Source organism: Colletotrichum tamarilloi (assembly GCF_030869305.1).
Source record: "Colletotrichum tamarilloi strain Tom-12 chromosome Unknown Scaffold_109.1, whole genome shotgun sequence".
Classification (NCBI taxonomy): domain Eukaryota; kingdom Fungi; phylum Ascomycota; class Sordariomycetes; order Glomerellales; family Glomerellaceae; genus Colletotrichum; species Colletotrichum tamarilloi.
In genome coordinates, this window is record NW_026849492.1 from 32,623 (window position 1) to 48,269 (window position 15,647).

General features: G+C 54.3%; 4 protein-coding genes across 4 annotated transcripts; 1 reads left to right on the plus strand and 3 right to left on the minus strand.

Moving 5' to 3' along the window:
• Positions 1–1,706: 1,706 nt before the first annotated feature.
• CTAM01_13952 (uncharacterized protein) lies at positions 1,707–4,170 on the minus strand (the record flags this gene model as incomplete). Its single annotated transcript, XM_060529954.1, has 2 exons — positions 1,707–2,168; positions 2,278–4,170. 2 exons carry the CDS (start codon positions 4,168–4,170, stop codon positions 1,707–1,709), a joined length of 2,355 nt encoding a protein of 784 aa, XP_060375456.1.
• Positions 4,171–9,402: 5,232 nt separating this feature from the next.
• On the minus strand, positions 9,403–9,960 carry CTAM01_13953 (uncharacterized protein; the record flags this gene model as incomplete). Its single annotated transcript, XM_060529955.1, has 1 exon — positions 9,403–9,960. The coding sequence occupies one exon, from the start codon at positions 9,958–9,960 to the stop codon at positions 9,403–9,405; it is 558 nt and encodes a 185-aa protein (XP_060375457.1).
• Positions 9,961–12,138: 2,178 nt separating this feature from the next.
• Positions 12,139–12,963, plus strand: CTAM01_13954 (uncharacterized protein; the record flags this gene model as incomplete). The annotated part of the gene is made up of 1 exon (XM_060529956.1): positions 12,139–12,963. The coding sequence occupies one exon, from the start codon at positions 12,139–12,141 to the stop codon at positions 12,961–12,963; it is 825 nt and encodes a 274-aa protein (XP_060375458.1).
• Positions 12,964–13,979: 1,016 nt separating this feature from the next.
• Positions 13,980–14,671, minus strand: CTAM01_13955 (uncharacterized protein; the record flags this gene model as incomplete). The annotated part of the gene is made up of 2 exons (XM_060529957.1): positions 13,980–14,247; positions 14,580–14,671. 2 exons carry the CDS (start codon positions 14,669–14,671, stop codon positions 13,980–13,982), a joined length of 360 nt encoding a protein of 119 aa, XP_060375459.1.
• Positions 14,672–15,647: the final 976 nt, after the last annotated feature.

Below are 15,647 nucleotides of genomic sequence, written 5' to 3' on the forward strand. Positions count from 1 at the left end.
GCCACACGCATGTTTCTCCTTCTTGGATATTGCGATCCGCAGTTCGCAAAACTGTCCTTCCAGTCCGACATAGCAAGCGTGCTTTTAGATCTTCAAGCATGTTTTATTCCAAAACTACTGCATTCTACCATGTGTTTCGACCCCAGGCGGCCTTTGGTCCAACAGTCCGCATTCGTCCTCGAGGGGGACTATTTCTGAGCGATTGTGAAAGCGAACTTATGCTTCCAACTACCAATATCCCATCAAGTACTCATCATCGCCAACCCATCCTGCTCGCATCCGCCACTCTCCCATAAGCCATGTACAACAAAACATCCCGTCCCTTGGCAACCCCGGGAGCGGGGTTCACACACATCGGGACCGAATCCTCCTTCACGATGGGCGCCCCAGATCATGCAACACGGACGACCCCACTCATCTCGTACAAATCTGCCCCCAAATGCGAAAGCGAAAACGACGACCCTGCCCGAAACCGCGAAACGAAATGAAGCACCGACAAGACCTTGGAGAATGAATCACTTGATCGTGGTAAGTATTAAAAGGCCACTATCATTATGCGTTCGCGGTCGCGGTCGCAGTCGCATGGTATGGGTTGTGAGGTTGAGAACTTGAAAATGATGATTGTCAATGGCAGGTAAGACGTTGATACGGGGTAGGGTGTCGCTCCGGCGGTGAAGGTGCGTCCGGGGTATGTGGCGGGGTGTTGAGAGCATCACTAATAGGAATTGGAACGCAAGACTGAGTTAGTACAGCAACGACATGACAGAGAATAATAATGTGTGAGCAATGGCAGGTTTTTTTGTCTTCCCATGCTACCCTAACTAATCAAGCCAAATGGCCGAACGCTTCTGCTAAGTGACTGCGTCCATGTTCCCAACGCCCATTGTATGAACCGGTACCTATTGTGTCACGAACGAGCCGATGCTTCAATCAATCTCAAGACTCGGTTCCTCAACTTTCGTCCGTTCCAAACCCAACCGCTACCGAATCTCCTCGACAGGCCCGTCAATACCACGCAGCGTACTGGGGTTGTTGAACAGGTCGGGGATCCGGTGCACACCCTTGATATCATCCGCCTGAGGCGGACAGAGACAATCTCATGTCATCTGGTATCATCCCAATCCAATAAAGCAAGTATTCGATGGCCAGTATCCCTCTAAGACCCCTAATGTCGTGTGCTGGTGGTCCTGGATCCTCTACCGTGCGCGGAAAGAAAGCTCGACAAGGAGCAAAATACAAATGACAAGATAATTCGAAGCGCAATGACAGCCGCTGTTGAAGGTCAAGAGTGAAGGTGCGAGCGAATTATGCATTAAAGGAACTCCTTGTATGCAGATCGATCCTGAGTACCCATCCGAAAAGGAGACTCGAACCCTCGACGCTGCGTTGAGCTCATCAAGAATGGGCAACGAATGAAAGACCAAGAAAGCAAGGCTGTTTTGTTTGTTTTCCCAATGACCCCCGAATGCCCTTCGTATGCTCGGGAAGTCGCGAAATCGAATGGAGGGCCATGGATTGTGAATGACTCTTTGAACGCCTCCCCGCGATACCATGGCCGTCCCTGGCCTTTTGGCGTCGAATGCCATTGAACGCCAATGTCCGAAAGATAAGATGAAATAATTTTTCGTCCAAAAACACAATCGAGAAAAGTCAAATGACGAGACCGCAGAGACATTCGCGATTACATGGTGGAGCGAGCGGCGCCGTTAACCCCTAATTGCTGTTGCCGCATGAGTCTCGGTATTGAATGGAAAGCGCTCCTGCAGTTGCTGGGCGTACGGAAATTCATTTGGCGACGTACCGGCGAAAGGGAAGCCACCCACCGAGGTCGAGGGGGAAGCGGACCTCATTATTGCTGGGGTGGTAGCCTGACTCGGACGTTGATTTGCGGGTCGTTCGCTTTGCAAAGGTTGACTGAGTGGAGATGAGGCTGGTGATGCACCGTAAGACCCAAGGTGCTGAAAGTAAGGGTTGGAATCGCGGAGGTGGAAGGCGTGGTGTTGTGCGGGTCCGGCGTGTTGCGCTTGGTGGGCCATGCTGGGGCTCCCGTTGGAGCTCGAGCTGGTGCTGTTGGATCCACGGGTCGCGAAAACATCGTCAGCTCCGTCGAACTTGCCGTTTCTCAATGTGCCATCCTTAATCTGAGGACTGGACTGCTTGGAGCCGAACTGTTGATAGCCAAGGTCAGTACATGCTTTTTGGGCTGAGAGTGGGCGATCGGTGAGGGTCGATGATGAAAGGGTCGGACATGGATGATTGTTGACCGGAAGTACGTACAAAGCAGTATTTGTTGACCAATTCCTCGTATGATGACGAGGCAAGAGAAGGGTTGGGAGAGTCGGTGCCAGGGACGGTAGGCTGCTTTACAACCGGCTTTGAGACAGGGGGAGCGGTCACGGCAGGGGCCGGCTTCGCCTGCTGGGGCTGTTGCGCAGGAACGTGAATCTTGCGATGGCTCTTCATGTAGAGACCATCCTGGTTGCGGTCCTTGCCAATAGTGTCCTTTGCAGCCTGGACAGCAGCAGTGAGGGAGGCACCAAAGTCGTAGCGGTTGGAGAAGGCTTGTCCACTGGGGGCAGTCAGTCGACTCGAGAGGTTATCGCTAGCCAGGTTGCCGGTAGACTTGTTGATCTTGAGGCGAAGTCCAGCAGTCGGGCCTGACTCGCCCAAGTACTCGTGGATGGGCTGGTCAAAGTTCAGCTTGGACTGGTTGCCAAAATCGTCGAAGCCGACAGGCATGGATTTAGGCCGAGGCGCCGACGAAGGGCTCGAGCGGCGGTTGCTACGGGGGAGCGCCGGGCGGCCAGCAGCGCCCTGCAGGCCTCGCTTGCCGTTCTGGGGCAAATGCTTCTTGCGGAAGTCGACCTGGAAGTTGGTGCCGTTGTTGTTGTCCCAGTACTCCTGACCATTGACGTTGTACTTGATGCAGAAGAATAGCGTCTTCGTCTCGAGGTTAGCCAGGTCGGAGAGCTTGATGCTGAACGTGAATCGGTCCTGAGCGACGTGGTCGTCCTGAGCGCGAACCTCATGTGAGTATTCGGCACCGACCTCCGAGGTTGTCTTCCAGTAGTCCAGAGTGAATCTGCACGTAACGTATTTCTGGAATGCTAGGTTGGCAACTGCAACAGAGCCCAACAAGTTCTTTTGGTCGGGTGACAACCAGACTCTCTCGAGGCGGACAGGCAGGGACTTGCGGATGGGGGTATCGGCGGGGTGGTTTGCCGTGACGATCTCCCACTCGAACGGTGGAGTGCGAGCGTTCTGGCGTTCTTCTCCAGGGAAGGGGTACTCGGTATCACTGTCGTAGGCATCGACCGGCGAGGATCCGGCACTGACAGCGAGCGGCCGATCAACCTGAAGGAAATGGCGGACATGTTCGAGGTGTGAATCGAAGTGAACGGCCTTGGAAAAGGTCGGGGTGCCAGGCATGCTGGATGGCCGCCTGCGAGCAGAGGCGGGGCGGAGTGCGGGTCTGACGAGCTCTCCAGACTTCTTGCGTACCATTGGCGGCTTGTTCTCGAAGTTGTTACCGTCCGAATCGGATTCTGAGCCAGTGATGGAAGCCGACTCCATTACTATTCTGGGCTCGGTACTGGATCTCACATGGTTGACGCGGCGGGCGACCGTCTGAGCGAGGGCGTCCAGGGCGCTGGTACTAAAGCTGGTGGGCAAACCCTCCTTGGGGAGGTCTTCCTTGGTGATGAGAGATAGTGCGGGTTGGTCGAGCTTGGAGCTGGTCGGGGAGGCTTCCCTCTTAACGGGTATTTGGCTGATGATGTCCTGAAGCTCCTTAAGATTGTCAATCTGCCTTCCGCGCTCTGCGACGTCCTCCTCTTCGCTTCCCGAGTCGGGTGGTGAGATGATGGCGCCCTTGGGCATGCCTCGCTCGTCTGTCAATGGCGGCGGTGATTGCCTCACACTGCTGCTGTTGGTGGCCATGCCCTTCAAATCGTCCGACGTTCCTGGTGGTGTAGGTTGGTCTGAGTTGCCATTTGTTGTGGGAGCACCTGCTGCCGCTGCCGGCGTTCTCCTGTGCTTGGTGAGGTATGATGCTGACCTTGGTAGTGACGGTCTGGGGCTGGACTGGAAGGAGGAACGTCTGCTCACGTCGGGCGATGACGGTGCTGAGCTTGCTGGCGATCGGTGGTGGGAGGGTGGTGTGTAAGGCATTCCCGCGGTTGTGTACGGAGAATGTGGTGGATGAAGGTGTATGGTGAGAAAGTTGGTTTCGTGCGCCCGGCACGGCGTAAGTGTGGCGGCTCGAGGATAGTGGCGGAAAGCAAATAGGTATCAATTCAGCGAAGAATTAAGGTGAGAGGCGGAGCGGCCGAGGATGAGCGAAGAGACGCCGGTAGGAAATTAGGATTTCTGTGTTATTGGAAGGTTCCCGTCAGCTCTGTCGCGGCCATGGGAGACTTTAGGATTGTTTAGTCGGGTAAGGAAATTGGTTGTGGTGCATCTATTCCGATGACTGAACTGGTAAAAAATAAGGGAAGAAAACGAGGTAGAGAGAGAGTGGGAAAAATCTAGGAAAGAAAAAGAAGCTGATGGCTGTAGCGTTGGTGGCTGTGGGAAACGCAATTCCCACGATTAGGGATCAAGAACAGGACGAAGGAAAGAGGCAAGGCTGAGAAAGTGATATGGCAATGTAAAAAAAAAAAAAGGAAAAGAGGTAAGCAATGATGACGAAGGTGGTGATGTATTTTTTTTGTTGTTTTTACAGCTGTATTACGTTTTTGTGTAGGAGTCGCAGTTGACCACTTACATGGAGGGAGAGAAAGGTCGAGTCAAGGAAGGCGGGCGACTGTCGGGTTTTCTGCTCTGGCAATGTTCCAGCAACAGGGCAAGAAACTTCCGTCGTATGTTTGGTGAGAGGAATGTCGGTAGCTGGGGAGGAGGGTCCCGTGGAGATGTCGTCGAAGCAAGTGGAATGCAATGACGAGCTGGGGAAGGACGGGGACTCGAGTGTCTCGAAAGGAAGAAGGGGCCGATGGGAGGCTCAGGCGAGGCGATGAGACGTCCCTGCACGGTGGCTTGCGACGTTCGTGGGGATCGTATGGTCGGTCAGGTTCTGGGTCGAGCTTGACTGATCGAAAAGAGGTAGAGGGTTAAGGAGACCAGCCGAATAGGTGCAAAACTATGGGGGTCAATCCTTTCCTTCCGTGCCTTGGGTCGTGACAGAGTTATGCCGTTGACTCTCTTTTTTTTCGGTTGTGATGTCTCGTTCTTGGACAGGATGGGGTTGGGTCTGTCTGTGTTGGAATTCTGTTCCTGCTCTTGCTTCGGGATGCAAGTGTCGTGTGCCAGGAAAGATGCAAGAAGAGCAACGAAAAGTTGACTATCTCTTGAGACGACTTTTTTGTGCCGTGGATGTTGAGGATGTTGGACTTTGGTGTTTGGAGCACACAAAGATTGGAGAGAGAACAAGCTGGTGGGCGGCTCCGGAGGGAACGGAGTGGTTTTGAATGGCGAGCGAGTTCCGAGCACCGCAGTCCGCGCCCAGTACAAAGTACCTCAGCAGAGCGTGGGAGACTGGGGGGGAGGCGGCGGTAGCCAGGTGTGTGTGGTGTGTGGTGAGTGCCAGTGGTGGTTGTGTGCAACACCACCGCCGCTCCCAGCAAGAAGAGACAGGGAACGAGGGAAGAGAAGCTACCGGTACCAGGCACCTCTCAGTTCGGGTTGGTCTGGTCTGGTCTGGTCTGGCTGGTTTGGTTTTTGTCCCAGCACACACACCCACGGTGCCGTGCCACGCCCCCAGCAAAAAGAGACGAGCGAAGGACTAAGACTAGGACCAGGGTCAGCGATGGGCTGCAGAACAGAGCGGCGACAGAGAGAGAGCGAGTGCAGTTGAGGAGAAGGTGGGAAATGCGTGCAATGTGTGGCAGACGCCAGCCAGCAAAAGCAGCCACTTTCCCACCTCACTGCACTTACCTTACTGCGTAGATATCCGTACTCCGTGCCTCTGGTGGTAGTGCGTAGTGTACGTACACGCCCTCTGCTCCCAGGCGGCGGGAGTCGCAGTAGCACGTACCTGATGGTCAGGAGCATCCCTGCAAGTGCGAGAGACGGCGAAAAAGACCAAAAAGACCAGGGTGGCCATCGGGGGGGGGTGATCCTTGGTATGGGCGTGGACGTGTTCGGTCAAGCAGTCAAGTAGGGGAGGCCGGGGGAGCACCAGAATGTGGTGGTGGTGGTGGAGAAGGATGTTGAGTGTGGGAGAGAGACGAATACTCAAGAGAAGACGAAGGCGAGGAACATGGCGCACAGCTGCTGCTGCTGCTGCTGCTGCACCTCACAGCTGCTGCGAGCAACAAAAAGCGGGTACATCAAGGAGTACGTACTTACTTCGTTCATGACACCGGGGGAAGGAGGGAAGGAGAGAAAAAGGTTGGGGTGTGGCTGGAGCAAGATTCGACGCTAAGCAGCGCGGCGGCGACGGGGTGTGGGGCCCGCCAGACCAGACCGAGAAAGGAAGAGCAGGAAAAAAAAAATTAGGAAAGAGCGACCATCCAGCAAAAAACTAAACAAGACGAGGCGACGCTGCGTGGGATGGTGGCACGGAGACGGCAAGCCGGCTAGGCCTTGGGCTATGGGCTTTGGGCTCGACAATTGCTGCTTGCGTTGAGGACTGCCCTTTACAGAGAGAGAGTACTGAACATAGGTACCTATCAGTTGGGTACGGATATCATTTTGCCTGTCTGCTGTGGCATGGCACTCGACCCGGCTTGGATTGCCTCATTGTATTCATTCGTCCATCAATTCATCCATAGCTATGTACAAGATGCAGAAGATGCACTCGGGTACTCCAACGTCTCCAAAGTACCGTCTGCAGAACATGCCCGAGGCCGCAAGGTAACCTGCCTGGGGGAGCTTGCTGACGATCCATGGCAACTAAATCCTGCATGTCCGTCCATCACCGCCGCCAACACCATTTGCTGCTTCTCCCGTTGTTGGTCGTCCACCATGGAGACAGGTGGAGGGGGCCGACACGCACGACACGACAAGAATGCTCCGCTGCAAGCTACCTGACACTGACCGTCTTGTATCATCTGGACGTGGGGATTTTCATCTTGGCCATGGAGAAGTGAGAACCTGAGAGGAGAGAAAACGGCATGGCGTTGGCGTCATGTTGGTGGTGCAAGAATGGCAGAAGAGCGCCAACGAAAGCCAGAGCGAGCATCTGTTCTGTATCCATACCTATTCTGAATTATCTGTAGGCGCTGGCAAGCCTTGCTGCAGTCACGCCCTCCCTCCCTTTCTGTTACCTACCCGTAGGTATTGCTTCTCAGTCTCTCTCCTTCGCCTCTCCAGGAGCCCCTTCTGCCACAGTTTAGCCCAGTACAGTAGATTGGCAACTGGCCCAAGACTTGGAGAAGCCCGAGGCGGAGGCGGAGGCGGAGACGGCGGCGGGCTGGCTTGGGAGGCTTGAAGATGCGGGTGGTGGACTCCAGGCCTGGTCTTGCAAGTTGCCCGGTTCGCATTGCATCTGGCTGATGCCTTTCCTACCCTACCAGCAGGTATGTATTTCCTTGGACGGATGAAGAAACATGTGTGAGATGGATGCATGGGTGTTTGGCCACTGGGCAGAATCTCTTCTAGATGAGCACGGCAGCTTTTGCTCACGGTAGATGTCAAATGGGAGGTGGGATGAGAGACAAGACAATCATCGCTCTCTGAATGTCTGTTCCATCTTTTCCCCCTCCTTTTTCTCCTTCCCGCAATGATCGATGGCTGCTACCGGCCGGTACCGTTGAGGCCGTCCCCCCTCCGGTATCGAGGGTTTCTGGGTGCGGGAGGAAGGACGTTGAGGTTTCCGGTAGAGTCAGATCAGATCAGCGATGACCGACCGGGCCCTGGCCATCCACCCTCTCACCCCACCCTGCCTGTCATGTCCATAATCTCCACGCCTAGCCATGCCTGGCACGCCTATCCGTACTCCGTACTGATATGCGAATGCTGAGCCAATCCATGCCGCGACGACGCGCAGTGCGAGGTGCCGGGAGCGGACAAAGGTTGAAACATGAAGTCGCTGGAGGAGAGCAGGGACAGGCGGGGAAAGGTGACGAAGCCAAAGTTCCGTCGGCTCGTAAGGTAAGCGGTAGCAGGGGCGGGACGGGAGGAGTAAGCAGTCCGGTCTGATTATGCTGCCGCCTTGGTTTCTTGGTTCTTGGTTTGCAGTGGTGGTGGTGGTGGTGGTGGTGGTGGTGGTACACGTCTTCTCGGTCAAGGCCTCTACCTACACAGTAAGGTAAGGTAGACTGAGCAGTGACGGGAAGCAAGTGGCAGAGCAGTTGAGCCACAGCAACCTGACCACACACAGTACAGAAAAGAACGTACCGGGATGACTAATGAGCAGTACAGAGCAGACCATCTTTGATAGGACAGTACGGATCCCGGGTGGGTGCTTCCTTCTCTCTCGCAAAAAAAAAGGAGTGGAAAACTTCAAGATGCGCTAGCAGGGATGAAGAGAAAAACGTACCGACTGGGTCAAAGGTGAAAGAAATAGACCGGGGGCAGGAGCAGGGACAGGGTTTCTAGTCAATTTAGCGTTGGTGCTGATATACATACTGCCATACGGAGTACTGCGTAAAATAATTGTCCCATCATTCTCTCATCAAAGAGCATGACAACCCGCAGCAGCAGCTCTTTCTCAAGAGACTCAAGACTCGATAGCTTCGACAGTGGTAACCGTACTCTATCAGGTAGAGTAAGATTGGGGTCGGAGCTTGTCTGTACGACACCACTGCTGCAGAATGGCCTGAGGTTTCGATTCCCGTCTCAGTCATTAGGTGCCAAAGAAGAAGTTGGAGAGCAATGCAACGTTGAGAGTTGTCAGATTGGTATCGAACTGCTCATGCCGGAATCATGCCCATAGAAGCTATTGGCCTATCCTATCCGTATCCGCAGTCGACACTGATACATTGTCGAGAGTATACATCTTGGCGCAATGTGCGGGAGTCGAGAGTAACAGGTCCGTTCTTGTCTCGTTCCAATATCGACCGACAAATCGAAAAGAGTTGGGACGGAGAGAGTGTCTAAACTTGGCATCCCGCCGCCTAGCAGAGCATCGCGACGCATCCAGTCGGCTCAAGTTCGCAGGTGGTTGGAAGACTGAGGCAGTTGACGATCAAAGTGTTTGCGGCTCCAGCCGGACATTGGTCTCGAGAGTTGTTGGCCCGGCACTACCCCATACCTGCCTCCTTGAAGTTGTATTAGCCTTTTCCTCAACAGTCTGTATCCGTAGCACCGTATTTCGTGCTTGGTGATGCTCCCACCTCTCTGCTTGCTCTAGCTGATTTTACCCCAGACCATCGAGCCGCCGTTTGGTCTTGATCGTTCTCAATTAGCTTCGCCATGTCTCGAATCTCGTTTGCATCAGTGGCCGCCATGCCGCGGCATACCTCATCCCGTACTGAAGACACTGTTGGCAGGGCGGCTGATATGAGAGAATGCCGTTTCCATCGTCATCGTGCCGGGGACGGAGATTATGGCGCCCTCTTGTCTCTGTCTACAAAGTCTAAGGTGCGTGCCTTCCCTCCTCTCCCGGCTCTCGCTTGCCTTCGGCACTGTACACTTGACACGGCCCCACGTCGCTTTCAACACGGGCAGAGGGCAGCAGCGACCGACCCCAGTCGGCTCAGCCCAGGCCAAGCAGCCCAGGCCCATGCCGCAAAGAAAGAAGCGAAGACGCAGGCACAGACCGGCGCAGGCAGGCCGCAGGCGAGCAATGGCAGGCACGGCAGGCACTGAGGCAGGCAAGGAAGGCATGGGTTCGCGTTTTGGAAGCAATGGCCCTGCCCTACCTCTACAAGTATGTACCTGCCCTTGCCCTGTCCCTTCCTTCCTGTCTGCCCGGGACCGGAACTGAAGTCCTTGCCCGCGCGCACTGCTTGCGACACCCAGAACAAGCCATAGAAGGGACAGGGCAGTCTCGTAATAGACGAAACAAGCCCCAACCATTCCCCCCAGTACCTGATCTAGGTATTATCCCCCCCAGTACAAGGAAGCTTCCATTATCGGTCATTTCACGATGCTCGTTTGGAACACACACGGATAGGGAACCCAACTCTCAGGCGAAAAAGATCCGGTGAAAAAAGTTCGTAAAAGTTTGGGTCGAAGGAAAGAATGATGTCATTGGTGATTGAAATTGTCATTGGCGGCAGGTGCACCTACCATCGTCGTCGCGTCGTCCGCCCGCTCTTTCTCGCTTGACTGGGCAGTTAGCTTGCTTCCCTTGCCTCTTTTGGGTGCGTGCCTGCCTCGCAGCTCCAAGGCGAAGACGCAAAGCATCGTGAGTTTTTAAGTGGGGGAGAGGAGCTGTCCTTAGAGGTACTCCTCGTCGAAACAACACTTCACTCCCACTCCCTCTCCCACTCACGATCCAGCCACACCACGACGTGTGGCCCACGACGGGTGCACGATTTCTCGGGTCGCTAGCACTCCCTTTCTATCCGATTCGGCCCACGATCCATATCGGCGGATAGCCAAAGCCGCACATTACATCACCTTCAAACGTTTGGCCTTATCTCGACCACCTCGTCTTATCAGAGACGTTTTACCGATATCTTCCATCCTTATGGCGTACGTTATCATGTTACTCGAAGCCACTAGGCTGCCTGACTGGATGTCTTTTGTACGGAGGGTGTCAATCAGACTTGTGTCGGGCGAGGCGCGTCTCGGTCGCGTCTCACTGTCAGCATGCCTTCTTTGCACCCTCTGCTTTGTCTCTCCAATTACACCGCCAGCCTGGTTCTCAAAAGACACTGAGTGTTGCCGTCGTTGAAGGATGGACGTGGCCACGACTCGAGCAAGCGTTCGATATCGATACCAAGCCCTGCTCAGCTCGAACTTTATCAATGATTGGGGCAACCCACCTGGGGATTCTGGGAAAACTTGACCCGCCGTTGATACGCAGCAAAGACAAAAAGAATTGGCTCCAGAATCTGCCCCCCCCCCCCTGCGGCCCCGTTCTGATGATCTGATCGGCCGGCGCCCGTCCGCAGACAATAACGGAGCGAAATAAGGCCATGCCCCCCGGGTCCTCGCCTGAAAGCAACGGCGACACGAAGCAGAACCAATGGTGGAACCAACACTCGAGACACTGGACGAAGATGGGGGATGGGAACATGGATGTGAAGGACAAGGAAGGGACAAGCAAAAGAAGACTGGTAAAGGAGAAAAACGATACCAGTTCGGTCCACATTCCAGCCTTTTCCCACATTCCATCCAAAGTGGTTGTCCCCGCAAGTTTGCTCTGGAACTATTCTCAACAAGGCCGAACCCATGACAGACATCAAACACTCCTGCGAAAAGCTTCGTTTCCTTTGGCTATGCTATTGCTTTGGGGGCCGATCTACCATTACTGGAATGCACTTGGAAGCAGAAGCAGGCCAGGGACAAGACAGGCAGAAGAGTCAGAGTCAGTGTCGGACAATACCTGTTGCACTCTCTTTTTCTCTGGGTGCGGGCTAAGTTTTGACGGCACGTTTGTGCGTTGTTTGCGCCGTGTCTTTGGAAGCGCTAAGACGACGCTGACCCGCTCTGTCGCTGATGACTGATGAATCCAGGGAATTGTGTGTCAGAAGCGGTACGAATAGTCAGTCGCTCTGTCAGCCACAGGTTGCAGCTGGACTAGGGCTGGCGATAGCAACGACACCGATGCCGGCATCAGCTATTATCGATGGTGGCCGTTGGCACGAGCTACCCTACCGGCGGCTGGTATGGATGGCATAGACATTGTTGATGCCGACGCTGACGGTAGTAGTGCAACTACGAGATGTTGACTACCTATAGTCCCGTATGCGGAGCGGCTGCCTGCATCGAGAGCCAATTGACACATCTCGTTCTGATTAGAGACTTTGGCTCCGACGCTCCATACTGGCGGCAACGGCGTGAAGAACTTTTTGTCGTCAAAATGTCTCATTCCGGCCAAGAAACGGCTGGGCGAGGGTTGAGATTCCTAGACCAGCATGCTGCTACGTGTGAATGAGTCGCCCGAGTCGTCACAGAAATGGCGCAGATGCATTGTGGCACTATAATGCGCTGCCATTGCTGATGGTTGCATTGGCGATGGCGATAGCAATGCATTTTGCTTGTGTTACTGTCACCGCTCTCTTGGACACGACTCTTTCTTCACTGATGCTGTTGGGCTGCCCTTGTGCATCGGCGATGAGCGGAGCACTGAGAGGCAAATGCTTCTCACAAAATGTCTCGCCAATGGCAATAATTCGTGCTCCTTGCAAAGTACGTTTCGATTGGGGTAAGAGCAGGCACCGCTATGGGCATTTGGCGGCTCAGGTATTGCCCCAGAAAGAACAGACGAAGCGCGAAAGCGACAGCAACAAGACAACACGCACGGAGCGTATTCTCAGAGTGGCCCGAGCTGTCGGCAACAATTCTCACTGGATGGGCAGACGCTGGATCACCAGGGTTATTTTGTTAGATGATGTGTCTGACGCCTTGATAACTGCGGCGTATGTTAGTTTCCAACGTCGACGAAGTATCTGCATTGCGGGCTTTTTGCTTCTTTTTTTTTTTTTTTTTTTTTTTTTAATTCACTTTCTCCGTAATCCATCTGAATCCGTATTCATCGCTTCAGAAGTGGGGACCGGAAACCGGGGCAGGCCGCAGGCCGTTGGGATGGGATTTTGGCCTGGAACTCTTGCCCTCGCGAGTCGCCGCAGCACCGCACCTCCCGCATCCACCGCACCCGTGTTTTGGGAAAGGACGGAGACGACGGGGGAGGAGCAAGTGGGATGGAGTATGGAGTACGTATCTATGTACATACTTAGACGCGGAGACGACGACGCGACGGGATGGGGGATGATTCAGCAGGAAGGACTAAAGGAAATGGAGTGGCCCGGTACCATTTTTTTACCGAAAAGGAGGGAAGGCAACACGACTGACCAACCAGCAGGCGGTATCGTGGGAAGGATCCAAGAGGACCCAAGGCTGTCATCGTAAAAAAGAGAAGAGGAAGGAGGGAAGGAGGGGCAGTTACGGAAGGAAAGAGCAGGGGGTCCCCCCCCACCTGATGGACTCAGTCTGGCCACCCCCCACCAAAAAAAGAAACTCACCAAAGAAAGGCAGGAAACACTTGAGCCTTGAGGTTTCTTCCCCCACCAAAAAAAAAAAAGTGAGAATGAAGTCAATTCCCGCTGCAACATCACATCGCCCGCCCCGACCGCACTCCACCACCCACATCCACATTTTATCCACAACCACAAGCCATCGCTCATTCACGGACCTCACCGGCACGGACTCTCCTTTGCACTCTCTCTGGTGCGCGGAGATGCCGCTCACTGCTCCTATGCTTATCCATATCCATTACCGTCGGCACCGTGTCACCTCTACATGCCAGCCAATACCATAGCACCAGCTGCTTGCTGCTACACCAAAGTCTACATACTACCGTCGATACAGTCTAGGTGGGACTGTTCAGGACAGGAAATGCCTTCAAACAATGCCCAGCAAAGCACCAAGCATGCAGAAAAACGCAACAAGGCGTTGGCGCACTAGGACTAGCTGTCTTCGACATGAGTTGAAATCATCGCAGAATCGAATTAACACTACACGCACCCATCTCACAGCCATCCTATCACCACATTCCATCATGTGTAGTATCAAAGCAACTTCACCCATTAGAATTTTCCTCCATTGAACTCTTAAACGCCTTCACCCTCACTACATCATTCCGACCTGACCAACAAGACCGGGTTCCGCACCCAACCAAAGTTGGTATTCGACCCCTAGAAACCCTCACTCTTCTACTCAACGCCAGTCGTCCATCCAGTAGTAGGTATGATGCATCAAACGTTGGGCCTTTTAGAGTTGCAGCTGGAGAGTTCCGCCATACCACTGCAAGCTCGTTCCGCCACACTCTAATATATTGCCGTCGTCATCCCAAGAGTCGTCTTACTTCGCGGCGGCTTTGAAGCTTGAACCGACCCTTGGGTGTCTGCGGCCCAGCCCGCCCGCCACTACGAATCCCGAGCATTGCTCATCTGGTTGATGTGCCATCCTCTGGATCCGAACACCGGCACCGGGGCCACTGGACGGGCATCCTCCCTCACCACCTCCGTCTTCACCGGATCAATCTTTGGCCCAGGCGCCGAAGTCTCGGTCAGCAGTACCGTAAAAACGACAACCTTCACACGATATTGCCGCATTTTCGGATGCCAGAGGTGCATCCAATTTAGCCGTTGTACCGCTTCGGGCGGGGACCTATCAAAGTCTCCAGTCTCCGCGCTGTGCAACACTCCGTGTCTTTTGTCATGACTTTTGTTCTGTCCAGCAAGCAAGGAACCCCATTACGAATACAACAAGAAATCAATACTCGGTCTTGTCGTCGCCTTTGGACTTTGGATTGCCAGGCAGCCTCTCGTCTCCCTCAGCCGATGGCTTGTGCGCAAATGCAGCCTTTTCTCAGATCATCCAGTTGAACGGACGGAGTACGGATCTCCACTGGTCCATGTTCCCCATTCCCACTCACATACCTAAAGTACCTACATCCAGCATCCACTTCTATGCTCACATTCGGTACGGAGTACAGAGTAGGGGCTGCGACTGCGAGCACTCACAGCATGCACCCAGCGGCATGCAGCAAGGCATGGCTCCGGCCATTGTGACGAGTGGGAGCCGCAGGGGCTGAGGACCAGTCATTGAGCTGCATGGCCTCGCTTGAGGCGCAGAAGCCCACGTACGCCACCGCCGTAGGTCCAGTCAAGCCCCTTCACTTACTTGAGCTACTCACAGAGCTACCTCTGTCACAATCGGTTTGAAGACAGAAGGGCATCGTCAATCAGCTTTCGGCCTTTCGGGGACTTCTTCGCCCAGACCCAGGGTGTACGACATGGGTATCGAACGATGCAAATGCTCACTGGCCCCTTCCAAATTCGTGCAGAACGCCCATCGACATTCGAAAGCGCCATGGCACGCATGGCAGGATCTCTCTGGTGGGGAATGGCTTCACCAAGAGCTCCATCCGGCTGCGCTTCAGCCTTCGTCGGATCACGCAAACTGACAATCCACCTCGCTCTCAATCTCGTCTCTTATGGATATCAGCGCATGTGTCAAACTATTACTCACAGCTTGCATTCTGGGGAAACATGCGCGAGGTGCCCTTGGCCGATTGCCCCTCACTTTCTCTCTTATCATCTTCTCAAGCGAAGTGTCCACTGTATGGCATGGGACGTTGATTAGCAATCGCACGCATTCACTCTGACAGATGTCATCGCCCAACGCTCACCTTCACCCAATTTGGCCCCTCGACGGTCAATAGATGCCGGATCATCTTGGCAAGAAATCTGGAGATAGGGGACCCGAACGATATCACCCAACACCAACAACTCGCACACGGCACAAAGCCAAGAGTGGCCGGCGACTCAAGGGGCTGCATCTCGCAGCCAAGCGGCGTCTTGTTAGCGCCTTTACGCTGCACACCGTGGTAAAAATTCGCGGTTGCTTGCTTGCTTGCTTGCTCGTCTTGCGTGCCATCACCCAGGCACGCCTTGCGCCTCTGGATTAACGACACCTCCCGGGCACGTCTCACCGCGTCTCGTTATCTTTGAAGTCGCAATCCGAGATGCCCAAAACGCACATCGCTTACCCCTGATTCGCTGCGCAGTCAAGGTGGCCCCTGCCACCCT